The 23,627-nt window shown below is 63.7% G+C and overlaps 9 protein-coding genes and 2 non-coding genes across 11 annotated transcripts; 6 read left to right on the top strand and 5 right to left on the bottom strand.

Annotated features, from left to right (window-relative positions):
- Nucleotides 1–581: 581 nt before the first annotated feature.
- On the bottom strand, nucleotides 582–1,517 carry sec66 (Translocation protein S66; the record flags this gene model as incomplete). Its single annotated transcript, XM_069352915.1, has 3 exons — nucleotides 582–853; nucleotides 902–1,297; nucleotides 1,424–1,517. 3 exons carry the CDS (start codon nucleotides 1,515–1,517, stop codon nucleotides 582–584), a joined length of 762 nt encoding a protein of 253 aa, XP_069210333.1.
- Nucleotides 1,518–2,200: 683 nt separating this feature from the next.
- Q8F55_004398 (uncharacterized protein) lies at nucleotides 2,201–4,028 on the top strand (the record flags this gene model as incomplete). The annotated part of the gene is made up of 4 exons (XM_069352914.1): nucleotides 2,201–2,271; nucleotides 2,400–2,896; nucleotides 2,930–3,161; nucleotides 3,296–4,028. 4 exons carry the CDS (start codon nucleotides 2,201–2,203, stop codon nucleotides 4,026–4,028), a joined length of 1,533 nt encoding a protein of 510 aa, XP_069210332.1.
- A 322-nt stretch (nucleotides 4,029–4,350) lies between these two features.
- Nucleotides 4,351–4,756, bottom strand: H3F3C_2 (Histone cluster 1; the record flags this gene model as incomplete). The annotated part of the gene is made up of 3 exons (XM_069352913.1): nucleotides 4,351–4,476; nucleotides 4,526–4,628; nucleotides 4,674–4,756. The coding sequence occupies 3 exons, from the start codon at nucleotides 4,754–4,756 to the stop codon at nucleotides 4,351–4,353; spliced, it is 312 nt and encodes a 103-aa protein (XP_069210331.1).
- A 336-nt stretch (nucleotides 4,757–5,092) lies between these two features.
- Q8F55_004396 (uncharacterized protein) lies at nucleotides 5,093–9,186 on the bottom strand (the record flags this gene model as incomplete). Its single annotated transcript, XM_069352912.1, has 5 exons — nucleotides 5,093–5,471; nucleotides 5,515–6,481; nucleotides 6,517–8,787; nucleotides 8,824–8,982; nucleotides 9,039–9,186. The coding sequence occupies 5 exons, from the start codon at nucleotides 9,184–9,186 to the stop codon at nucleotides 5,093–5,095; spliced, it is 3,924 nt and encodes a 1,307-aa protein (XP_069210330.1).
- A 308-nt stretch (nucleotides 9,187–9,494) lies between these two features.
- On the top strand, nucleotides 9,495–10,430 carry mrpl7 (mitochondrial 54S ribosomal protein uL5m; the record flags this gene model as incomplete). The annotated part of the gene is made up of 1 exon (XM_069352911.1): nucleotides 9,495–10,430. The coding sequence occupies one exon, from the start codon at nucleotides 9,495–9,497 to the stop codon at nucleotides 10,428–10,430; it is 936 nt and encodes a 311-aa protein (XP_069210329.1).
- A 182-nt stretch (nucleotides 10,431–10,612) lies between these two features.
- On the bottom strand, nucleotides 10,613–11,952 carry PNG1 (Peptide-N(4)-(N-acetyl-beta-glucosaminyl)asparagine amidase; the record flags this gene model as incomplete). Its single annotated transcript, XM_069352910.1, has 5 exons — nucleotides 10,613–11,012; nucleotides 11,058–11,123; nucleotides 11,159–11,228; nucleotides 11,266–11,641; nucleotides 11,677–11,952. 5 exons carry the CDS (start codon nucleotides 11,950–11,952, stop codon nucleotides 10,613–10,615), a joined length of 1,188 nt encoding a protein of 395 aa, XP_069210328.1.
- A 1,040-nt stretch (nucleotides 11,953–12,992) lies between these two features.
- Nucleotides 12,993–13,075, top strand: Q8F55_004393. The gene has a single exon. It is a non-coding gene; the product is annotated as a tRNA-Thr (tRNA).
- An 883-nt stretch (nucleotides 13,076–13,958) lies between these two features.
- Q8F55_004392 lies at nucleotides 13,959–14,041 on the top strand. The gene has a single exon. It is a non-coding gene; the product is annotated as a tRNA-Thr (tRNA).
- Nucleotides 14,042–15,985: 1,944 nt separating this feature from the next.
- Q8F55_004391 (uncharacterized protein) lies at nucleotides 15,986–16,987 on the top strand (the record flags this gene model as incomplete). Its single annotated transcript, XM_069352909.1, has 1 exon — nucleotides 15,986–16,987. One exon carries the CDS (start codon nucleotides 15,986–15,988, stop codon nucleotides 16,985–16,987), a length of 1,002 nt encoding a protein of 333 aa, XP_069210327.1.
- A 957-nt stretch (nucleotides 16,988–17,944) lies between these two features.
- On the top strand, nucleotides 17,945–19,486 carry ATG15 (putative lipase atg15; the record flags this gene model as incomplete). Its single annotated transcript, XM_069352908.1, has 4 exons — nucleotides 17,945–18,496; nucleotides 18,532–18,633; nucleotides 18,684–18,830; nucleotides 18,872–19,486. 4 exons carry the CDS (start codon nucleotides 17,945–17,947, stop codon nucleotides 19,484–19,486), a joined length of 1,416 nt encoding a protein of 471 aa, XP_069210326.1.
- A 142-nt stretch (nucleotides 19,487–19,628) lies between these two features.
- Nucleotides 19,629–23,335, bottom strand: Q8F55_004389 (uncharacterized protein; the record flags this gene model as incomplete). Its single annotated transcript, XM_069352907.1, has 11 exons — nucleotides 19,629–19,793; nucleotides 19,832–20,547; nucleotides 20,595–20,694; nucleotides 20,745–20,834; nucleotides 20,874–21,235; nucleotides 21,282–22,056; nucleotides 22,091–22,468; nucleotides 22,513–22,562; nucleotides 22,616–22,653; nucleotides 22,699–23,062; nucleotides 23,107–23,335. 11 exons carry the CDS (start codon nucleotides 23,333–23,335, stop codon nucleotides 19,629–19,631), a joined length of 3,267 nt encoding a protein of 1,088 aa, XP_069210325.1.
- Between the last annotated feature and the right edge of the window lie 292 nt (nucleotides 23,336–23,627).

The raw sequence follows: 23,627 nt of genomic DNA, 5'->3' as shown, positions 1-23,627 counted from the left end.
GGGCGAGCCCTGGAGTGGCTAGGGCTGTTAATAGGACTGGGAGACATTCCGGTCACGATACCGGCGGCACCGGCGACCGGAGGGTGCGAGGAACATGTTGGAGAGGGTGCAGCGCGTGCATGTGTGCGGCGGGTGTTTGAATGGATCCTGAGTGACCGCGTAGGCGGCCAGGTTGTTGAGTGAGTGCACCATGTGGTGTTGCGCGCAGTATCGCAGAATCGATGTAGAATCTCTGCGCGCTCGCGGGCACCACCACCGCCCGACAAGGCCGACGACAGACCGAACCCAGGGGGTGGTACCTGTGTGGCGTCGACTTGCCCCCTGCGGTTCCGGCCGGATCATAATCTTGACGCTGGACTGAAAATCGAGTCAAGGCGGCGGCCGCCCTCCACGTGAGTTCAGGGCAAAGTGATGCAACCGACACCGCATGGTGACGTCCTTGCTAGTGGGCGTGGGTGGGTGGGTCCGACACGCCACGCCAGTCAGTTCTTCAGACAAAGTGTCGATGGTAATGCATGGGGGAGACGAGACGTGCAGTATGTGGGGGTATACTCTGCACGGAAAATGATAAGCTACAGTTTTTACTTTTTCTTGCCCGCGGCCTTGAGAGCCTTCTTTGACGGGGTGTTTGTGGCATGCGTAGTGGTGGCAGACTTGGACGGAGTGGACGCGCCAGAGTGGACAGGCGATGACTCGACAACAGGAGACGGAGTGGTGGCAACATTGGCGGCGGCGGGCGACGCGGGGCGGACAGGAGAAACGGAACCGGGAGAGCGCTGCTGAGCATTGGCAGCGAGCTGGGCTTGGACGACGGGGAGACCGAGAAGCTTGGCGCGGAGGCTGAGGCGCTTCTCTAGAGTGTGTGTCAGTCGACCGTGTCTTCTTTCTTGCTGGCACTAACCCTCAAGAGCCTTGACCTTGCCAATGTTGATGACAGTGTCGCGGGTGCGCTCGGCATGGGCCATCTCGGAAGCCGTGGCAAAGATCATGGTGCCCCAGCCGTTGCGGAACGTGTTGGCCTCGGACACGACGTCGACAATCTCGGCCTCGAGCTCCTTTTCGGCAGCGGCAAAGCGGGCCATGGTATCGTCGCCGACGAGGCCGCGCTGATGGAGGCCCTGGAGCGTCTGCTTGTCCTCCTTGATGCGCCAGATGCGCTTGACGTCGGCCGTCGCGCGCACGAGCAGCGCAGACTTGAGCATGCTCTCGGGCACGGGCGGCTCGGCGCCGAGCAGCGTAATGTAAATGTCGCGCGCGGGGTGGGCAGGGAACCATGGCTCAAACGACGTCTTCTCGGCTGGTTGTGTGAGCACGGGACGGGTGGATGGGGCTGCCTTTGGCAGTGTGGTGCACTGGCTCTGGCGCTGGCTTATCACCAAGACTGGTGCCAGCCAAATTGCCTCTTGGTGTTGACTCGACTTACCAGCTCTGCGGCGCCTATAAATGCGCGAGAAGATTGCCAGCGCGGTGACGAGCACCGTGATATAGGCGATTGGGACTGCGAGTGACGTGGCCATGGCTGCTGGTGTTGTTGCGGGGGGGTCGAGTTGCGTGGGGTGGTTGGAAGAGTACCAATGTGGTTATATAGTGGCGAGGGGAAGACGGACGGGGGGTGGGACTGGGGTGGGTTGAATCACGATGCTTGACGACTCGACTGTCGTGGCGTGGCGTGCGTGGCGGGCGGGCGGGCGGGCGGGCGGCGGCTGGGCGGGCGGGCGCGCTGGGCGGGCGCGCGCGCTGGGCGGGTGGGCGGCGCAAGTCTGACGGACGGGGTTGAAACGAGTCGAACTCGACTCTTAACCAGGGGGACTGAATAGATGCCAATCCTCCACCCCCGCCTCGCCGCGCGGCCTCCATCGGCCCAAGCCAGCCAGGCAGCCAGGCATCAGAGCCAAGGATTGTCGCCCGCCTTTCCGGCTGATTCAATCTCCTACTCGAATCGACTCCATCCTCTATCTCCCCCGTTAATCCCAGCCAGCCAGCCAAGTCCAACGGCCCGGCCCACCATCCAAGCCAACCCCACTCAAGCGGCCCCGGAATTGGCCAGCACCAACATTGCGAGCACGCGACCGACTCGGTGACCTCAGCCGCCGATATCGGCCGTCAGCAACAAGCAGCCAGCGGCAGGCTGCCGCAAGAGTGGAAATTACCCTCAATCTCGACTTAGCTTTTGATAACACCATACGCCCCAGCCCCACTCATGGAGCTCGAGTCGGACAAGTACGACGTTATCGTCCTCGGGACGGGCCTCGCAGAGAGCATTGCTGCCGCGTGAGTCGGATCAGAGCGGGCGGCTAGCAACGCTCGAGTTCATTGTCGTCGGTGCCCCGTCGACTCTGGAAACCCCCACAGCGGGCCGTCTACTCGTCATCGTCATCGACTAGTCACTGACTCTGCAGCGCGCTCGCTAAAGCAGGCAAATCCGTGCTCCATCTCGACGGGAACGAGTACTATGGCGGCGATGAAGCCAGCCTGACCCTCGATGAACTGGCTGCGTGGACACATGCACGGGCCGGTGCGTCGGGCACGAGCAGCCAAGCCGGCTCCTCGGAATACCTGCGCGCCCAGCGGATCCGCTTCACAAACGCCACAACCACCCCGCTTACGCCGGCGCTGCAGGCAGACCGGCGGCGGTACGCCATCTCGCTGCAGCCGGCGCTCATGCCGAGCCGGGGCGCGCTCGTGTCGACGCTCATCTCGAGCGACGTGAGCAAGTATGTCAGCTTCCGGCTCCTCGACGGCGTGTCCATCTGGGAGGACGACGCGGCTCGCCGCGTCCCAGGCGGCAAGGAGGACGTGTTCAAGGACAAGACCGTGTCGCTGCTTGATAAGCGACGACTGATGAAGGCCTTGATGTTCATTGGCAGCGAGTTTGAGGATGACGAGCAGCTCAAGGGTGCGTGCGGGGTTCGGACGCTGCTCACGCCAGGCCATGAATCTGATGGCATCCTCGACTTCCTCACGGCGACCTTTGCGCTCCCGCCACGTCTCGCAGCCGCTGTAACGTACGCCATTGCACATGCGTCCAGCCCGACCGACCCGGCGCTCGCCTCGCTCGTCCGTGCACGAAGGTATCTCCGCTCTATGGGCCGGTATGGGTCGTCAGCATTCCTTGTCGGGCAGTATGGCGGGGCCGGTGAGGTCGCACAAGGCTATTGTCGGTGAGTGTGGTCGTGGGTTTCGGATCCGGAATATTCGGCAGCAACTGGCATCAATTGGCAGCATTGCTTCGAATGTGCCACAAACGTCGGCAGAGGCCACTGCAGCATCGCCGAGCAACGCTGACGCAGTGCAGCGCATGTGCAGTCTTTGGAGGGACGTATGTGCTTGGCCCGCCGGCCATGCCCGACGCAATCGGGGTGGCGGAAGGTGGAGGAGTGACGTTGAAGATTCCGGGGCACCCCCGTCCACTCGCAGCAGGGCACTTGGTGTCGAGCGACGATTTTCTCCCGCCGACGCTGGCGCCAGCGGCTTCTGGCGCAGTGCGCACGACGGCGCGCGGCGTCGCAGTCGTCACGGCCCAGCCGGCGGTGCTCAAACGCGCACCGCAACCCGACGCGGACGAGGACGAGGCGGTGGCCGAGGACGACGACACGGCGGTGGTCGTCTTCCCGCCCAGCGGCGATGCGCCGCTCGCCCGCGCGCTCATCATGGGCGAGGGCACGGGCTCTTGCCCTGCGGGCCAGTGGATCGTCTACCTGTGGACTGAGGCGGGCGCGGGCGACGACGCGGCAGCGACGCTGCGGCCGTTCCTCGAGCGCCTGGCACCCAACGGCGCAGTGTTCGAGTCGTATTACCTCGAGCACTCGGTCGAGCCGTCGTCGACGACGACGTCGCCTTCGCCACCCGGGGTCGTCCGACTCGAGACGTACACTGGCGGCCAGACCCTGACCGAAGCGCTGGACTTTGCCGCAGAGGCCGGGCGGGCCGCTTTCGACGTCGTGCTCGGCCCCGGCGAGCACGAGGGGCAGGGCTTCTTCGAGAAGGCGGGTGGCGACGAGGACGAGGCGGGTGATGATGACGAGTAGGTGGGTGGGCTAGGTGTGCATAGTTGTATCATAGCATTGCATTGCATCGTGTGTAGGGTGGTGTAAGGTGGCAGGTGGCGGGTGGCGGAGTTGGGTCGGTCCGTTTTCACCGCCGCCGCGGTCACTGCCCACCTCGGCCCCACTACCACAAGCGGCGTCAGTCCCACCGCCGTCAAGTGCAACTGCAACCAACATCAAACAGCACGGGCGTCGCATCGGCCTACAACTGCGCCGTCGCTACAAAGAGAATGCTAACAAAAACGAAGAGGGCCGAAGCCGCGCTCTGGCCGATGTGTAGACGAAGAGGTGAAAAGGCCAACGCTTAAGCGCCGAAACCGTAGAGGGTGCGGCCCTGGCGCTTGAGGGCGTAGACGACGTCGAGCGAGGTGACGGTCTTGCGCTTGGCGTGCTCGGTGTAGGTGACCGAGTCGCGGATGACGTTCTCGAGCTGGGAGCGAGCGTCAGCGAGCGACTCTCAAGAGCAAGGTAGCACTCACGAAGATCTTGAGAACACCGCGGGTCTCCTCGTAGATGAGGCCCGAGATACGCTTGACACCACCACGGCGCGCGAGACGGCGGATGGCGGGCTTGGTGATACCCCTGGCTATGTCAGCTTGGCTCTAAGCAGCATGTGGGCCTACGCACTGGATGTTGTCACGAAGAACCTTGCGGTGACGCTTGGCGCCGCCCTTGCCGAGACCCTTGCCGCCCTTTCCGCGTCCAGACATGTTGTAGTAGTTTAAAGTTGGGGGGTGGTGGTGAGAGAGAGAGTGTAATAGAGGTAACAAGATAGACTGGGTGCTCCTTTTATTGTCGTGTGGGTGCGTTTGGGGGGGGTGAGGCTGATCAGGGCAGAGTGACGACCACCTGATCGATGGCAAGTGTTTGTGCTTGTTTGTCGGATCACATCACGTGACTTTTACCTGATCCAAGATCACTGATCACTGATCTCGCCAGCCAACCGCGTCACTAGCCGTCACGAGTCGTGCCTTGTTGGGCCATGCTGCCTGCCTCCTGCTTGCTGCCACACGCGCGCACACGACGTCACGATGCATCTCCCCGAGCTACGACTGGACAACCTCGACCGTGCTCAGCGGCGCGACAGACGCCCACGATGCACGTGGCGCCCACGCCGGGGCAGCCGCCTCATCTTCGTCGCTTGGCGTAATGTCTGCCGGGTCCCCGTCGCCAGTCTCTCCAAGCACCTCCCATCCGCCGTGGCTCGCAAGCCCGCTCTCCACGACCCACAGCCCCGTTTCGATCGTCGCGCTCTCCCCAGGCGCAAGCGCACCGCGGTGCGCGAGCGCGCCAGTGTATATTGGTGGTGCGGGGAACGCCGACGCGAAAGACTGTGCTTGGGGGCCCGGGAGCCGCAGCGCCCAACGCGCCGACAGCGCCGGCGAACGGTTCTGCACCTCGATCGTCACGGGCAGCACGAGCGAGCTGGGGCGTCAGCGATGCCCAAGACCTGGAGGGCCATACTTACCCCTTGCTAAAGTCATGTACGACGCGTCCGGCCTTGGCAGACGGCACACGCGCGCGGACGACAATCGGGTCCTCCTCGGTCGCGTATACGCCGTCGAGGACCGAGTCGGCCAGCGCACGCTGCAGCCGTCCAGTCTCCTCGTACATTGTGCGCTTGGCCGCGCCCGTCTGTGACTCGATCTCGCGGCGCAGGCCCTCAACGATGCTGAACCGCGGAGCAGGCAGCAGGCCGTGCACTGCGGCGTGGCCACGGCGCTCTCCTTGCGACCATGAGAATGCGAGATCGAGGTCGAGCGGGTCGAACAGTGGAACCACCTTGGGCACGAGCTCCTTGGGCAGCGCCGCAAAGTTGTGTGCGGCGAAGCGCAGTCGGTACCGCCGGCGAGAGAGCAGGTAGCCCGAGTCACCGTCCGGAAGCGTAAGCTCCACTGATGCCGGTTCGATCGGGGCCAAAGTGTCGTAGTTGTGCTGCAGCACGCGGCCGAGGTTTGCCACCAGAGACGGCTGGCCTGGATCCGGTCCGCTGGGGCCAGATGGCGAAACGGACAGGATGGTGCGCAGAGTCTGGTTCGGGTACAGCGGTGCGGCAGGCGCCGTCGTGGGCGACACCTTCCAGTGCGGGGTCACGGGGGTGAGCGCGCTGAGCTCGAGCGGCGCCGGTGCGTGGCTCGTCACTTGGACATTGAGCAGGACGCCTTGCCGCCCAGGCGTAACGTCGGTCGAGATCGTGAAGAGCTTTTTGACGTCCGAGGCGTGCGTCAGTCGGGCACCACCCGCCGCGCCGCCGTCAACAGTGGAGAAGACAGCGAGGGCGAGCAGCTCGACAGGGCCGGCGGACGGCGCAGTGAACCTGACGCCAACCTCGGCCGTGTCTCCAGGCGCGATCGTGCCCGGGTACAGGGCCAACGGGGACTTTGGTTGTATCGTATTGGATATTGATGTGGGGGTATCGGTATGCTGGGTATGTTCTGCGCCGTCAGTGCCGCGAGGTCTACCAACCCACCTTGTAATGTTAGAATACCGTACACGTTGGTCACGAGCTGGACATTCTCGACAGCCAGTGCGCCGCGGTTCTGTAATTTGATTTGGGCTTCCACAACCTCGCCCTCGTACAGCGACTCTGGGACGCCAAACATCTCGATGGCAACACGCGGGCTCGAGGCCTCGACGTGCACCGTCAACGTCGTGTCCTTGGCGTACGTCGGTGTCAAGCGCTGCGCCTTGGTGTTGTTCAATCGGCGACCGCGGCGCTCGAGCGACTCGACACAAGGGAAGAAGCGGTGGAAGTTGAACAACGCAGCCATGGCGGTGAAGGTGCCTGCAGCCTTTGGAGTGACAGCGAGAGCAATCTGGCGCGTCTCGTACGGGTCGAGCTCGATCTCATTGATCGTCTCAATGTCGAGCGACGCGCCAGGGTCCAGAGAAACCGTCACGCCCGTCAGCACGAGCGGCGAGTTTAACGGGTTCGAGGCCGTCAACTCGACGTGGAACGTTTCGCCGACAGCAGCGACGATGCGGGAGCGGTCCGGAAGCAGGCTCATGGGTTTCTTGCCCTTCCTGTCCCAATGGCCAAGAGCGCGCGAGTCGAGCTCAGACCATGCCTCGCTTGACCCGCGCGACGACGCCTCAGCGGGCAGCACGATGCGCGTCTTGGCTTTGTTGAAGACTGGCGTTGGGAGGTGGAGCTTGTCCTTGATCGCCTCGAGCTGTTCCGGCTGCGCGGCGAGGTGCTCGTACGCCTGAGCCATATCCTCAAGAACCATGCCCTGGTGCTCGGCAAACTGTGTGTCTTTGCGCTGCATCAGGCGCAGGAAGTGCTCGACAGCGAGGTTGCTCTCGCCGAGCGTGTAGGCCTGTCGACCGAGCGAGTACTCTATCCGGTCATTTGCCGCAGTCCAAGCCGCGCCGCGCATGAGATCTGAAGCCCGCTCAAGGCAGCGGCGCGAGTAGTACTTGAGTCCAGCCTTCTCGTACCGTCTCGCTGCCATGACGAGATGGAAGGCCTGACGTCTGTGGCCTCGCTGGCTCTTGCCGCCCTTGGTGTCTGCACTGGCCGCCTCCTCGATGAGCACGGCACAGGCCGCCTCTTCGGCCTCGCCCGCTGCTCGTACGAGCGCCGCACCGACACCGCGCCACTCGTTGATGGCTTTCCAAGCCTCGTAGTAGAGGACCGTGATGCGTAGTGCGTCGAGCTGGATCTGAACCGCAGGCGGTCGGCCGAGGTACTGCAGCACAGACTGTTCGAGCCACGACGACACGTCCGAGTGCTGCAGGTTGGTGAGTGGTGTTGGCCGGCTTGATGGCGGCGTGTTGGGCAAGAAGTAGGTGTGCGACAGCAGCTGCGAGAGGCCGAACATCTCTGTCGCGGCCGACGCGTACCTAAACGCTCGGTCCTGGGTGTAGTCGCGGCGCAAGGTGTCGTACACGCCCGATGCGTAGCGGTAGTCTCGAAGCATGAAGGCGAAGTCTGCGAGGCGTCGCGATAGTGCCTCTGTCGAGTTCGCAGGGTAGTAGCCCTTGATCGCGTTGTATCCTCCTCCACCTGCTGGCGCCGGGCTCTGCGGGCGGCTACCAAACAGCTTGCGGCCGGCGCCGAACAGCCTGCCGGTGATGCCTCGCTTGTTGGATTGGTACGCCTCGTTCCACTCGCGCACCCTGGCCTCCATCCACGGCACAAGGCTCTGGATAACGAGCTCGCGGACGAGTGCGATGAGTCGCTGAATGTCGTCTGGGCTGAGCCTACCAGCGTACCGTTTCTTGGCCTTCACCTCGTCGTCTGTTTCCGCCGCAACAGTCGCCACTGGGCTGAGGATAAACGACGACATGGTCGAGGCATACAGCTGGGACAGGGCTGACGGGTCGTCGTTGTCCTTGGGCGGCGGGACGGGCACTTCTGAGTGCGGAGTCGCGACTGGTGTCGGCAGGGCGGGCAGGTCTTTCCTGCTGTTGATGACGAGCAGCGTCGAGTGGGGGCCGTACGACTTCTTGACCGCTGCAAGCAGCTCATTCGCCGCTGTCAAATCCTCGCCGCGCTTCGACACGTCGTGCACGACGACAAAGAACTTGAGCACCTGCACGCCGTCCATCCACGGCGCCGCCTGGGCGCCGGTGCCGACCGCCTGGCCGTACAGCCGTGTGAGTGTGGCCAGCGGGTCTGGCGTCGACGTCGACACGGCAAACAGCACGCCGACGGGGTGGTTGAACGTCTCGTACGGTGCGAGTGGGCGCGAGGCGAGGAGCACTGCGCGCGTGAGGGCATAGTGCTGTTCGTCCTCTGCTGGGTCAGCCCTCTTCCCCTCCGCTCACGCACCTGGCCTGAGCTTGCCAACACCCGAGCCGATCACGTCGACCACCAGCTCGGGGTTGGGCGACGCGAGCCCCGGGTTGGCGTACACGGACGCGTAGGAGACAAAGCGGAGCGGGAACGTGGGGTGGACCGTGGGCGTGAGCGTCGTGGAGAGGATGGACACTGCAAGTGTTAGCTCGTCTCGATCGGCACTACGGCCGGTGTCGGCGTCCACCCACCCCGGTCGGTACCGCCCTCCCATGGGCGCAGGAGCTCTTCGAGGCCTGCGCACCCGTTCGCTGCGCACGAGTCGGCCACATCGTCCGACGCCAGGACGGCCACGCGCGGGGACAGCGACTGGAGGATAGACAGGGGCGGCGCGGGCATGGTGCGTTGCTGCGCTGTGTGCCGGTGTGCCGAGTGAACCGGCCGAGGTGTCGTTGCGCCGTGTCTGTCGGCGGTGTCGTGATGGAGTGTATGTGCGATGGACGCGGACGTGGGCTCGAGGTCGACGTCACGGCCAGCACCGTGGGCAGGTCACCCACCACCACAGGGCCGAAGACGAGCCAGCCAGACCGCCGAGGCGGAAGCAAAAAGTCGCAACTTTCCACTTGGCCGCGCCTGTCCGACATTGCATCCCTCTGGCTTTTATCGCTCGCAAGACTCGTTGTACCATCGACTTGCTAGCCCCCACCATGTCCCTTCGCACAGCAGTCGCCTCGGCCTCGCGCGCGGCGTCCTTCTCGCCGCTCGCCGCGAGCGTGCGCTACGCGTCGTCGTCGTCTTCGGCCGCCGCCGCCGCCTCGACCTCGGCTGCCCCCGCCGACACCTGGACCATCCCCGAGGTCCACCTCGGCCCGACGCACCAGGTGCGCTACCGCGACCACTACAACAACACGCTCGCCTCGGACATCATGTACATGACGTACAACCACCGCGCGACGGCCGCTGCCGACGTGGCGGTCGCCAACGCCGTCGCCAGCGCGCAGGGCGAGCAGGCCCCCGTGACAGGCTACGAGGCCAACCGCCCCGCGTCGGCACCCCGCGGAAACCGCCCAGTCAAGCAGGTGACCAAGGGCATCACGGCCGACCGCATCCCCGAGATCGAGTCGATCACGCTCCACACCATGGTCAAGGAGGCCATCAGCAGCAAGCACCAGCTGCTCAACGGCATCATGCTCCTCAAGGCCATCTCTGGCGAGTCGATGCAGGGCGGCGGACGCGCCTCGTCCGGCGTGCAGGTCGTCGTGTCGAGGAACGGTGCGGCCGCGTTCAAGCTCCGCGCGGGCATGCCCGTCGCCGCAAAGGTCGAGCTCCGCGGCGACGCCATGTACGACTTCCTCCAGTCGCTCGTCGACTTTGTCCTCCCCCGTATCCGTGAATTCCCCGGCATCCCGCTGCCCTCGTCGAGCGCGTCCAAGACATCGCCCTCGGCCCTCAGCGGTGTTGTCTCGTTCGGCCTGTCTCGCCAGGCCGCCGCCCTCTTCCCCCAGGTCGAGGCCAACATCGACAACTTCCCGCGTGTTCCCGGTTTCCACATCCACATCAAGACCACCGCCCGCGGCAAGGACGCGCAGGAGTTCAGCCGCGCGCTGCTGAGCGGCTTCAGGATACCCTTCCACAGGAAGTAATAGCATATGCATGGTATGGCACGAGCACGGGCGGGGCGAGTGCAAGTGTGGGTGCGTCGGCGATGGGGTGGCTGAGCTGCGGCAACTGTCTAGATATCGTACAGGTAGGGCAATGTGGCCGTGTGTATGGTGTAAGGTCGTGTGCGTCGTGGTCGGAACTGTGCGATGCCCTCGTCCGCCGCCTACTCGCCCGCGCCCAGCTCGTCGCGCTCCGCACGCCACTCTTCCGGCCCGCTCTCCCTCCCGCGGAGGTTGGCGCGCTCGGCCTCGGCCCAACGGCCCTTCTCGTTGTCAATCCAGCGCTGCTGCGCCTCGTCCATGCTCTCGAGGCGGGCGCACTCATCGTCGCCGATGTGGGCGCGGCACTCGACCGTGAGCGCGAGGATGAGCTGGGCGAGATATGCCTCGGACACTGGCCCGCCGCCGAGGTCCTTGGCCCGCCTGCGCGCGAGGCACTCGTCCCAGTTGTCGACGTACGCGCGCGTCACATCCTCTGCGCCCGAGGCGCCAACGGCAAAGCAGTACGCCTGCTTCTTGCCCCATCCGCGGTCATAGAGCAGGGGTTTGGACGTCTCGGCCTCGCTGCGGGGCGTCAGCTCTGGCCCCGCGTCCCAGCGCCGTACGCACCACGAATCGACATGCACCCAGTGTCCCAGCTCTGGCGACCAGTACTCGGTCCAGACATGGTCCTCGCTACAGGTCAGCCGCCGCCCGCCGCCCCGACGCACCTGTTCCACACATAGCGTGCTTCGAGACCCAGCGCAAGGAAGAAGACGTAGAAGAGCTGCGCAAACTCGCCTGGCCGTCAGCCTCTGTCCGCGGGCGGCGCACTCACCACACCGCCCCTCGCGCGAGCCCATGAGCGCCTTGACCTCGTTGTACCTCGGGAAGCGGCGCACAGCAGAGCACTGGGTGCACGTATGCAGCTCGACGCGCCCCGCCCCGCCGGCGCGCTCCTCAGCCGTCGGCTGGCCCGAGCCCGAGCCGCGCGTCGCGCCGCCGCACTGCGCGCACTTGATCGGGTCCACCCAGCGGAAGTACTCGTGCTTGAACCACCTAGCAGCCGCGAGGGCCAGCGCGTCCTCGTACCCGAACGGCTTGAACGGGTGCTGTTCCTCGTCTGCCAGCAGCGCGCGCGCCGCGGCGGGGAGGTGGGCGAGCGCGGCGTCGACCTCCGCGCGCGTCGCGGACGCCTCTGGGGTGGGCCCTTTCTGTTCATGTCAGCCCACCCGGGCCGGGCACTCACGAGCATCGCGTCGAGGCTGCGAGTGTGCCGCGCCAGATCGCGGAGCACGCGCTCGAAGCCCGCGCCGGCCGGGCGCGGGCGGGAAGAGAGCCAGCGCGCGAGCTCGCCGCCGCGGCTTGTGACCAGCTCCCGCGTAAGCTCGGTGACGCGCTGCGCTGCGAGCCCGGTCGGCGGGAGAAGCGCCGGGATCGCGGGGTACACGCCGGCGCGGAGGTTCGAGGCGATGTACCCGGCCACTGCGGGGCTGGCGCGCTGTGCGCGTGGGATCGGGGCCATGCTGAGAGAGTGGGAGATGGAGGGATGCAGATGACTATGACATATGACGGACGGGTGAGTTGTGGCGGGTGGCTCAGGCACGACCACGTGGTGGTGTGGCGGCCAGCAACCGGCCGCTCACTGCTCACTCGACACCCTTCGGGCCTTCGCCGGCGTTGCACGCAGCCACGCTTCGTGCGTGGCCTTTTTGGTTGTCGTGCACGATTGGGGGATAGATATATTTGGATTGTGCGGGTTTGAGCCATGCATAGGTATGGGGAGCGGCAAACGGGGACGATTTTGTAAGGCGGTCTCGGCGTACATCCCCATGGGCTGTTACTCCCCATTACATGATATTGGCATCTCATGGGGATGCACGCTCGGCATTTATCAGTATATAATGTACTTGAGTATCACTGCCCCCCGTCGTTGGTCGTGAAGGTACCTTGGGGACAACCCCGACTGTTAACACCTACCAGCATCGGTTTGTGCCCGTCTTTCGGACCAGTTGGGGGGTATGGGGGGTCCTGGGGACCTTGCACGGCCTCCCCCTTGTGCCTTGAGTGTTGTATTGAATGTCTTGTATACTTGTGGGTCGCAGGGAGATGCGCATGGCTGGTGCGCGGATGCGCGGTTCGGTTGCTCGATGGAGACCTGGTAGCATCAACAAGTGCTTTACACTTGTTCTCAGCCACATCCCAATATCCCACCTCCATCACCACCAGCCGAGCAAATGAAGCATACACACACTGCCAGCGATACCCAGCGCCCACAGAAGTGCCCCCAGCCCCCCTTGATGCAAAACAACCACCCCAATGCCTCGGCGCACAGCCCCATGACTCGCCGACACCGCCCCCCCTCCAACGCCCCATCGCACGGCACGCGGAGCAAGGATCGCCCCGAATGCATGTCACGGGGATGTACGACATGCATAGCATGCATACCGACCGCCAACGTGCGTCAACTCGACCGAATCTGCACACACCACGACGATCATCTGCTCCCCCCCTGCCCATCGTAGCTCCGCCTCAACACAAACCGGGAAAATGAATTTATCGCCCGCCTTCTTAGTTCAGTGGCTAGAATTTTCCACTAGTATGGACATGCTATGGAAAGGTCACCCGTTCGATTCGGGTAGAAGGCAGCGTAAATCTACGTTTTTGCCTCCCTTGTGCATGCATGGATGCGTGGTGAGGAGCTCGGTTAACACTGCCAAACCACGCGGAGATGGAGTGGCCCTCCGAGCTTGTGGAATTTAAGCAGCAAGGGACAGCGGAGATCAGGGTCGACAGGCACCTCGGACCCTATGCCGTACACTTGGCCGACCGGCATCTGGCAGTCACCTTCAGGACGGTGAGGCGGGGCACGCCCGCCATATTTCCATTGCCAGGCTGCCGAGTTCCAACTTTTCTTTGCCGAGTTCCAATGGGCCTTGAGCGCCGATACACCGGACGGCCGCGGACACGGCGGTATGGCGGCTAGCTGCTGGACAGATCTCGGCGCGGCGTCAAGCTCGGGCCGATGCCCGTGTGTGGAAGTAGCGTGGACAATGCTCCGGCATGAGTCTGGACAATGAGATGAATGTCGGTCGGCCGGACAGCGACAGGAGGAGCAAGCCACATTAGGATACCCAGCCACGGGCGGCGCCACGCTCGCACCGCCGCCCCCACCGCCTTTTCCAACCTCGTGCTGCCTGTTTTCCAAGCACGTCGTGAGCGGCAGAGCCGTGCGCGATCAGGCGGATCTGCGCGGGAGGCGATCAGCGAGGCCGTGGACTCGGCGAGGATGGCGAGAGGGATGGCGTGCGGTGTCGCGACGTGGGTCGCTGGCGGAGTGTCAGCGCGTGACGAGACGCGATACGCGACCGTGAGGCGCGTCAGGCGACAACGCGTAAGTGGCATCCGTTCGCGTCGGGACATGCAGTCGTGTCAACAGCGCGGCGATGCGTGATTGTGCGTGATGAGCGTGATGGACGGTCGTGTGGATCGGCACGCCCGAAAGATACCGAGGCCCTCGCAATCTTGTGCGCCTTCTTAGTTCAGTGGCTAGAATTTTCCACTAGTATGGTAGTGCTATGGAAAGGTCACCCGTTCGATTCGGGTAGAAGGCATAGCAGCTTGCTTTTTGGGTTGTGGAGGGAGGGAGGCGTAGGCGGCGAGCGCAGCAGGGGTCGTACGCCACCGCCGAGAAGTCGGAAGGGAGGACTGCGCCGTCGCTGGGCATCAAACCCGTCAATGCCTCGAGCTTCTCCGAGGTTGCCTCTCCCGAGGTTGCTTCTCCGAGGTTGCTTCTCCGAGGTCGGTGCTGCCTTGTCCGGCCTCTCCCGGTCGCATGGACGCTCTGCCCGGCTACGACGGCTACTTGGGCGACCGGCCCGCCGCACACAGGCCGTTCTCCCCATGAAGCATTGTACAACCGCCGCACCCGGCAGCGTCTCCGCGTGGCCTCCGACCAACCCCAGATGATCGCTGGAATCTTGTCTTGCGGACGGCCGCATAGCAGCCGCCTCGCTAATGTCGGCCAGCACGTTGAGTGGGATACGTTCAACCGTGCACACGTGCTAGCACATTGCTTTGCAGGAACGGCCGAACGGCCAGCTGCACGCGACGGCAGCGGCCAGCGATTTGGTTTTTCGCCCTGTCTCGCCGGGCCGCTCCAAGCAACCAGGGTGCTCGCGGGATTAGCCCAGTTCTCATTCACATTACCATTCGCTTATTCAGCCCCGTGTGCGAGTTAGTTTGGCGGGATGTGGGAATAAGGTGGCTGTCGGGTGGGCGGGTGCGGCGCGACGGGTGCGCGGCGCGGCGGCAAGCAGGCCTTGCAGGCAGGCAGGCGGCGGCAAGAGCGGATGAGCGGCGGGCGAGTTGGCTGCCAGCGCTCTTCTGCACGGCGTTACTCTTCGGGCCAGGCCGAATAATGCATGCATGCTATTGACGGGGCGATGGGCGCGACGGGCACTCCGCCGTCCGTATCCCGAAGTGTTTTCCACGACAGCGGCGGCGCCGTTGGAAAAGCCACTGCTGCTCGCACCGACCGTGTCTCATCTCGCGCACTGATGCGCCATGCGAAACAATGACTGTGCTGTGTACGAGGACCCGAGCTGACACGACGGCGGTCGCGACCCGTCGTCGTCACTGCTCCACTGTACTAGTAGTCATGAATAGTCGCTGCCGCGCCGCCCTCGTCATTGTTTCACAGCCTAACAATACATATGTCGGACCGAGAGGCGTGCGTACTAGCGTCAGGCGGATTCGGAGACGGCCGAGCTGAGGTGATGCGACTTCCATTACGGTCACGGTTGTGTTGCTTGGCACGCTCTGGACCTCGGCACGCCAGACTTCAGGCTTTGTCACCCTGGAAACATTGGCCGCGGTTCAGTAGCAGGACAACTGCGGACTCGTTCCGACGACTGCTGAGGCACCCACCACCACTGTCGTCGGTGCCGGGAGCTTTCAGGGCCCGGGGAATAGGGCGGGCAAAGGGACGGCGGCGACAGTCAGGGTACAGTCATTCAGGGAAACAAAGTGGCGGCAACGCTTTGTCAACCCGACTCGACACACTTTGGCCCATCACGCAACAACTTGGCATCCACGGCCCACATATAACACGTCGGCCGACGACAACAACCCGCGTCTTCCCCTCACAAACACATCCTCTACTGCACCACACTCGACATTGACAACCTACACAATGTCCTGCTAAGCACCCCGCTGCCTATAACGCGACCCACCCCCAACAACCAACAATAACAACCCCCCACCAACCCCCCCGCCTCAACACCACGTTGTCGCCAACCAGCGCCCAAAGCTCCCCGCTTGACCATTATGTCCCATACTCCACCTACAACACCTATGCGAGCTCCCCTTCTGCCCGCTACACCAGTATCTCTCCAGACAACTCCGCCCCACGGACCACCATCGACTCTAGGCGACTAAACCCGCGCACCGCCGCCGCCACCAGCTTGAACAACCGCACCACCGCAGTGCCAGACTATCTGTCAAACAACACTCTGATTGTTTCCTACAACACTCCTACCCCCGGAAAGACCGCAAACATGCACTTCTCGTCTTCGGTCGCCCCCACCCTCACGCCTCTTGGCGTCCGCCTCCTGAGCCTCTCGAACCGCAAGCTCACCGACCTCGAGGCACCCGTCGGCTCCCGCGAGCCCGGCTTCGCCCTTCTCCGCGGCGTCCTCGTTCGCGAGGCCGTCCGCTCCGCTTGGGCCTCGCTCGAGCAGGGCCCCACCGAGCTCACCAACTGGCGCGCTCCCACCGCCCTCGGCCTCGACACCCTCTCTGAGGAGGACGAGGAGGAGGACGAGCTCGAGAACGTCGAGCAGCGCTGGCTCGATGACGTCCTCGACGACGCGTCGGACGAGGACGGCGTCAGCGTCATGGCCGCTTCCGAGTGGGCCGAGACGTACGACGTCGAGTACTACGACGTGAACGGCTTCCAGGCCTACACGCTCGACTCGGCTGTTACCTACGGCGAGGAGACCACCTCGTCTGATGTGACGGTCGTCGAGGTCGCCGCTGTCGACGACGACGACGAGGACGACTACGACGAGGTCTCTTCGACGACTTGGCTCGAGCTCTCGGAGCCTGAGAAGCCCCAGCACGTCGAGGATGTCGCCACGGAGCAGGCCGAGAACGCCCCTCTGCAGGAGGTACCTGCGGAGGTGGCCGCTCCAGCTGCCCAGGGCTACGGCGACTACTTCGCCTACACCCCTCCTTGCGCCGACGACGATATCTGCCTCCAGGTGTCACCGCCTCCTCTCATGCGCCGGTCGCTCTCGTCGTGCTCGACCGACTCGCTCGAGGACGAGGACGATCATTGCTGTCGCACACCGCCACTCGATGCGTCGTGCGAGTCACTCGACGACCTCGACGACCTCAGCGCTGGGATATCCAAAGCCTTTGCCCTCGAGCCCGCCGAGTACAATCCCAAACAGCAGCAGACGCGCTATCTGCCTGCACCCTTTCGAAAACCGTTTCTCATCGACGACGAGGATCAGGAGGATCGCGTCGAATGGGGAGTCGGCCTCGCCATGGCCTAGGCCTAGGGCGTGACTTCCTTCTCTTTGGTTTACAGCAGTTGTAGTTTTATGAATCCGTGACAAGAGATTATGCTGCATCGTGGGAAGAGCGCTGGTGGGGACCGTGCATTGAGTGCTGACCGAGCTTCCGAGATCGAGAAGCGGCGTGAGAACACGTCTGGGGTGTGCATGGCGCCTCGCACCTCGGTACTTGCCCACACACACTCGCAAGTGAACGTGCTGCGGGTGGAGCCGTGATTACGCGTCGCCACTCACGACCTCGGCCGACGCATCATCATCATCACATGGACCCACATGCGACCACCTCGGTATCCACGGCGACATCAAGGTTGAATGGAGCGTGCTAAGTTCGGGACATGCGCGGTGAATGCGGCATGACGCACCTGGTGCCACTAGCGCGCCGCAGCTCGGAGCGAGTCGGATCCGAGAGGGCGAGTTAGCCGTCGCCGAGTCGCCGTGTCGCCGTGTCGCCGTGAGGCCGCAACGCGGCGAAGAGGGCTCTGCATGTGCAAGCTCCGATCGATCAGAGGCCGCGGCGGCGAGATCTCGCACCTCATCTTGCACAGGAGCGTGGCTGTGCGCAAGTGTCTATTCTCAACTTACGACGGTATGGGCGACAACAAGGGTGGGCGTGGCGGCGTCATGACCCTGTCTTCGACCGTGTCCGCCACCTCGTGTCTCCACGCGACGTGGGCGTGGCCAGGCCTCGCTCCGCGCAACATTTCCCGTCACCGCCGCCGTCGTGGGAGCTGCGGGGCCCATCACGGAGGTCGCTCTCGTCGCCGCAGGTGCCACCTTGCCACAGCAAGCGCACGAGCGCTGAGTCACGTGCCATGACGACATGGGATTTGCTCCCGTTCGCCCCGCCCCGCCCGCCACCACCGTGACCGAGGCACCACCCCACAACCCAACAGGCCATCACAATCGCGCCTCACCTTCGCCACCAGCACACGCACCATGAAGATACCCCTGCTCACGCACTACGCGCCCCTGTTGCTGGGCTACCTGCTCCCCCCCGACGCGCCGGAGCCCACAGCGACCGTATCCTTCGCGCCGCGGCACGCCTTTGCGCAGGGCGGCGCGCGCGGGTTCGCCAACGCCAACGCCGCGCCATCGCTCCTCCTCCACGACGCCGAGGGCGTGTCCTTCCTCACTGAGGAGGGGTCCGACGCGCTCACCATACGGACCCGCCCGACCGTCATCCGCCGCGCCAAGCGCCGGCCGCCGCACATGCTGTCCTGGGCGCAGGCGGCGCGCGCTGCCCGCGTCGCGACGGCCAACTACTCTGGCTGGGCTGCGCCCACCTTCGCAGAGGACGACGATACCTGGGAAGACGTCGAGATCGACGCGCCAGACATGACGGACCGCCAGACGGTTCTCGCGCTCGCAAAGCTCTCGGCCAACGCCTACTCGGTGCCCGAGAGCGACGGGTGGTACGAGCTGCCCGGGTTCAACGCGACCGTGCCGTTCGGCTGGGAGCCCGACGCCGACGGGCTGCGCGGCCATATCGTGGGTGAATGACTCTGTTCCTGCTAACCCGCCAGTTTGCAGACGACACCAACTCGACCGTCATCATCGCCATCAAGGGCACGTCGGCCGGCGTGCTCGGCTCGGGCGGGCCCACGTCAAAGAACGACAAGTTTAATGTAAGCAGGGCGGTTGGGCCAACGCCACGCGTGCTGACGCCACGCCCCAGGACAACCTCATGTTCTCGTGCTGCTGCGCCCGTGTCGACTTCTCGTGGTCTACCGTGTGCGACTGCCACGCCGGCGGGTACAAGTGCAAGCAGAGCTGCCTCGAAGACGCGCTCATCGAGGACAGCGTATACGCGACGGTCGGCACAGTGAGTGCGGGTATCGTGAGCCCGGTTGACACCCGCCCCAGAACCTGTACAACAACTTGACGTACCTCTACCCCAACGCCAACATCTGGCTCACGGGCCACTCGCTCGGCGGTGGGCTCGCTGCGCTCATCGGCAACGCGTTCGGCGCGCCAGCCGTCGGGTTTGAGGCACCGGGCGACCGCCTCCCCTCACGCCGGCTCCACCTCCCCGGCCCGCCGGCGATCAGCCCAGAGCTCTCGGGCATCACGCACGTCTACCACACGGCCGACCCGATCCCCATGGGTGCGTGTACCGGCACGTACAGCGGGTGCTATGCCGCTGGGTTCGCGCTCGAGTCCAAGTGCCACGTCGGCCAGACGATCCTGTACGACACGGTGACGGTCAAGGGCTGGTCGGTGGACATCCGCACCCACCGCATCTCCGAGGTCATCACCAAGGTGCTCACCGACCCGTGGCCCGTGGGCGACGAGGAGTGGGACGAGGACGAGGACGAAGACGGCTGGCTCGCGTGGTGGGGATGGGGGAGAAAGGGCAAGAAGGGCGACGGGGACAAGGACAAGGGCGGCAAGGACAAGCACGGCGGCGTGCCCAAGGCCCGCCCAGACATCGACTGCGTCGACTGCTACAAGTGGGAGTTTGCCGACGAGTTTGATTAGAAGCAGAGCGGAGGAGTGTTGTTACTTGTGTTGTGATGTGCAGCCAGGCCCCCCGCCCGCTGCTGTTGTACGCGTTTTGTATGCATCGTAGATTGAGATTATGCAGCTGCCAAGAAGCACAAGATTATGTTGGGGAACACGTCTACACGTCCAGCTCGATCTTGGCCCACCGTTCTTGTGCCCGGTCAAAGCCATCGAGCTCGGCCTCGCCGACCAGCTCGAGCACAATCTCGTGCATGTTGTTGAGGCCGCTGACGAGCTGCACGATCGAGATGAGCGAGGTGGCGAAAATGGGCAGTTGGTCGTCCTGCAAGGGTTAGCACTGCCACGGGCGCCACAACTCACATAGCAGTTCTGCCACGTCAAGACATGGCTGAACGTGTTGGCCAGCGCCGCCTCGGTCTTGAGTGTCGGCTCGTCATCGTCCTCTGGGTCGATATCATTGTTCTCGCCATCGGGGTCGTTGTCGGCGGTCGGGTCGACCTTGCCTTGGGTCGCTGCGAAGCGAGCGTGCACACCGGATCGGTAGTACGCAAGGCGCTCGAAGATGGGCAGGACGGGCGGGAGGGGGGTACCGGCCAGTAGCGAATGACGGAGGACAGCGAACAGCGACATGCAGTCGGCGAGGAAGGCCGGGTGGAGCAGCTCGCTCCGCTCCGTCAAGGTGCTGCACCACTCGGGCGAGATCTGCGAGTACGCAGTCGAGAGGACCGAGGACGCCGTGAGCATGTCGGCCTGGGTCTGCATGAGCTCCCTGTAGAGGTCTCTGGGCCACGGGCCGCAGAGGTCGGGCTCGATTCGAGCCATGGGGATCTTCTGCGCGATGTCCAGCACGCGTGTAAAGATGCGGAGAATGAGGCGGCGGAACGATTGCACCCTGCCCTTCTTGATCTCGTCCTGGTTGCCTGCGGCGTTGTCGCTGCGACCTTGCTCGAAAGCTGTGACCTGCTTTCCAAACAGGTAGCCAAGTTCCTGGATATTCTTGGACAGACCCATTCGGAGAAGTTTCTTGCCAGAGACTGGACGGGGGAGCATCATCATGCAGAAGGCGCCGACGAAGCCTGTCGCGGGCGTCAACAAATGTGGCCAGACTGGGGTAGTAGCATACCAATGATGACAAGCAATGCTCGCTTTCCGGAGACCTCGTAGCCCTTACCGGGGTTGCCGTTCGGGTTGTGTGCGTCGTCCCAGCTGTAACCCGCCGTGAACTAGCACAAGTTAGTTGGCGGCCGGGTGGTTCGAGCACACCCCTACTCACCACTGTAGTCAAGCCGGTCATGAGCCAAAAGCCCGCGCCCTCAGGAGGGCCGCTGATTCGGACAAGGAGTGGGAACGATGCGAAGAAAGCCTGACGGGTCAGCTTGAGGGGGCAGGTCAAACAACTCACAGTAGCGATAACAAAGCCATAGCGGAAGCCGTTTCCACCGCCGTTGCCAGCGTACCATGCGGCCATGCCAAGGATGGCACCCAACACACTTCCACCGCCACGCTCGAGGAAGTTGAGAATCTGCTCGCCGGCGATGAAACCCATACCAGTCGACGACATGATCAGGGCCCAGAGACCTCTCTGGTCGTAGTAGAACTTTGCACTACCCGGTGCGACCGATGGAATCCACATGACGACGGACACCAGCCCGTACTTCAGAGCAAACACGCCGCTAGGCGAGAAGATGTGGTTGAACCCCGCGACGGCGTAGCGCCCGATCCTCTGGAAGACTGTCTTCGGATCGCCAGCATCGGGGTCCTTGGCTACAGGAGGTCAGGTCGGGTTCCAAGTGCCAAGTGTTCAACTCACCCCATTGCCTTGGCGCTCGCATCTTCTTCTTTGTCCTCTTCTCGTCGACATCGTCCTGGTCATCACCATCATCAAGAGTCGGATCTGTGGTTGAGTCCCTCCCATTGTCGTTGAGGGGCGAGTTGATGTTGAGGCCGTCAGTGTCGTTCTGATCCTTGTCGGTGGCAGTGTTGATGAGGTCGTCGGCAAACTTTGCGGGGCCAGGGAACTGGAGCTTGTTCTCTGGAGAGGTCCGCTCGATGAGGAGTAAAAACTCGAGGTAGTCGACGAGCGTCTTGGCGTAGCTGACGTAGGTGGTCGTGAAAATGAAGCATCTGAACAGGCTTCGGAGTGACAAGGCGACCTTGTCGACATTTTTGGGGTCGGTGATCTTGAGGCGGCCCGTCTGCTCATCGAAGAGCGGCTTGAATGGGCCCAGGAGGGCGAGGTGCTTGTTGTTGAGGAAGTCGGCGAGGGCGTCCTTGAGCCTCTGGAGGTTCTCCTGGCGCACAGTGATCACTGGTGAGTCGACAGGGTGCTTCTTGAAGCGGTGGTGGTTGATCTCATTGAGCCAGAACATTGCGTCCTCGAGGCCCTTGTTGGAGGCGGCGCGAAGGTCAGCCGTGGCCTCGGAGACCTGGGGCAGCAAGTCGTTGAGCGAGCGGCCATTTGGCGACGAGCCGGCGTGGACGGCGTTGAAGGCATTTTGGACGTTCTCCTTGACGACTGAAGTGATATGGGGCAGGGGCTTGTCCCGCAAACGCGTCTGGGCCTTGTGCATGTCGTCGACAACGGTCTGGGTGTAAGCGATGCTCGCTGGGCGCACTCACGATGAACGAGCCGACGCCAAAGGCGGCAGTGGCCAGGTCCTTTGTCTTGGAAACAAGCTGGGCGAGCTGGCCGGCGCTGATACGACCGCGGGAGACTTCGAGCTGGAGCATCTTGGCTTGCCCTTCGAGACCACCGTTGGCCCGAACAAAGTCTCGGCGCGAGGTGTGTGTGTCGAGGGAGAGCCTGTGCCAGGCGTCGACGTCGCCCGGGCTCGTCGCGAGGGCTTCATCTTGCATCTTGATAAGCTTGTCAATCGGCCTGAGCTGCGTGTTGACCAATCCCTTGACGGTGACATAGTTGAGCGACTGGGGGAAGATGAGGATGAGGCTGACGAGGGCTGTGGCGTAGTAGACTGCACCCGGGATCATAAGTTGTTTCTGGTCATGTCAGTGGCGGTCTGCGCACAGACAGTGCCACTCACCGAGAGCATGTAGTTGGGTGCCGGGAACAGGGGGCCAAATGCACAATTCACTGGGGTCGGTGTCAGCGTAGCTACTCGAGCGGTGTCAGCGTGCTCGACTCACAGCACATGATGATGGTGCCAGTCACAGTCGTCAAGGTCCTGCACTGGGTCAGCACCACCACGACCACCCCGCCCATGACCTACAACTTGGGCATCTTGGCGCGCAGGGTGCCGAGGGCGTACCCGCCGATGAAGATGTAGACGCCAAAGACTGCTGAGCTGCGGGGGTCGAGGAACTTTGCCTCGAACGTCGCCCTTCTCAGCGCCACGGCGGGTGTCTCATTGGGCCCGCGGTTGGCGAGGACCTCCTGGATCTGGTTGTTGAGGCGCGTCTTGTCGCGCGCGGCATGTGCCGAGGCCTGCGCGCAGACGCCCCACATCCAGCCGAGAACCATGCCAAAGCCCATGGAGAAGTAGGCGAACACGCTGATGGAGAAGGGCAGCATGGGCGGCAGGATACCGAGACAGACGATGCCGAAGAAGGACGCGCCGCCGAGCGCATGCGCCGCTGGGCTAATCAGCCGCCGCTCCCCCAAGCCGGCGTCCACCTACACTTGTTGGCGACCATCATGATGAGGTTTGCGATGAGGACGAGCACGACGCGGATCCACGTCTTCCAGGTACGCTTGTTCTTGAGGGCCGCCTTGAACCAGTTTGGGATGAGCTCGAACGGCTTGTGCTCGTGCGGCAGGCCGGCGGGGACGCGCTGGCCCTTTGTGCCCTTGGCCGTGGCCGTCTTGGCCGTTGTCCGCTCCGGCGACGTGCGGTCGCTGTCGGACATGGCGGCGGCTGGGGTGGGGGTGGGAGGACCCAGGTTGGGCGGGTGGGAGCCGTGCGATGGCGGCACTATCCGAGATACAGGCTACAGTTGGCGGCGTCGGCGTCCAGAGTCGTGAGCGCAGGGGTGTATTGTAAACACCTGGCGATCAGATAAGAGAGGAGTTGTCAGCCGCTGTACGACGATGTTGCGACGACGACAAGGGTGAGGGCGAGGGCGACGACGAAACGAGCAGAGCAGAGCAGCCAAGGCAAAATGGTCACGAGTCGCGAGTTTGCAAAGGTCAGCTTGTTTA

The sequence above is a fragment of the Vanrija albida genome (assembly GCF_041260175.1).
Source record: "Vanrija albida strain AlHP1 chromosome Unknown contig_3, whole genome shotgun sequence".
Lineage (NCBI taxonomy): Eukaryota > Fungi > Basidiomycota > Tremellomycetes > Trichosporonales > Trichosporonaceae > Vanrija > Vanrija albida.
This window is presented reverse-complemented; position numbering and strand designations above follow the sequence as displayed.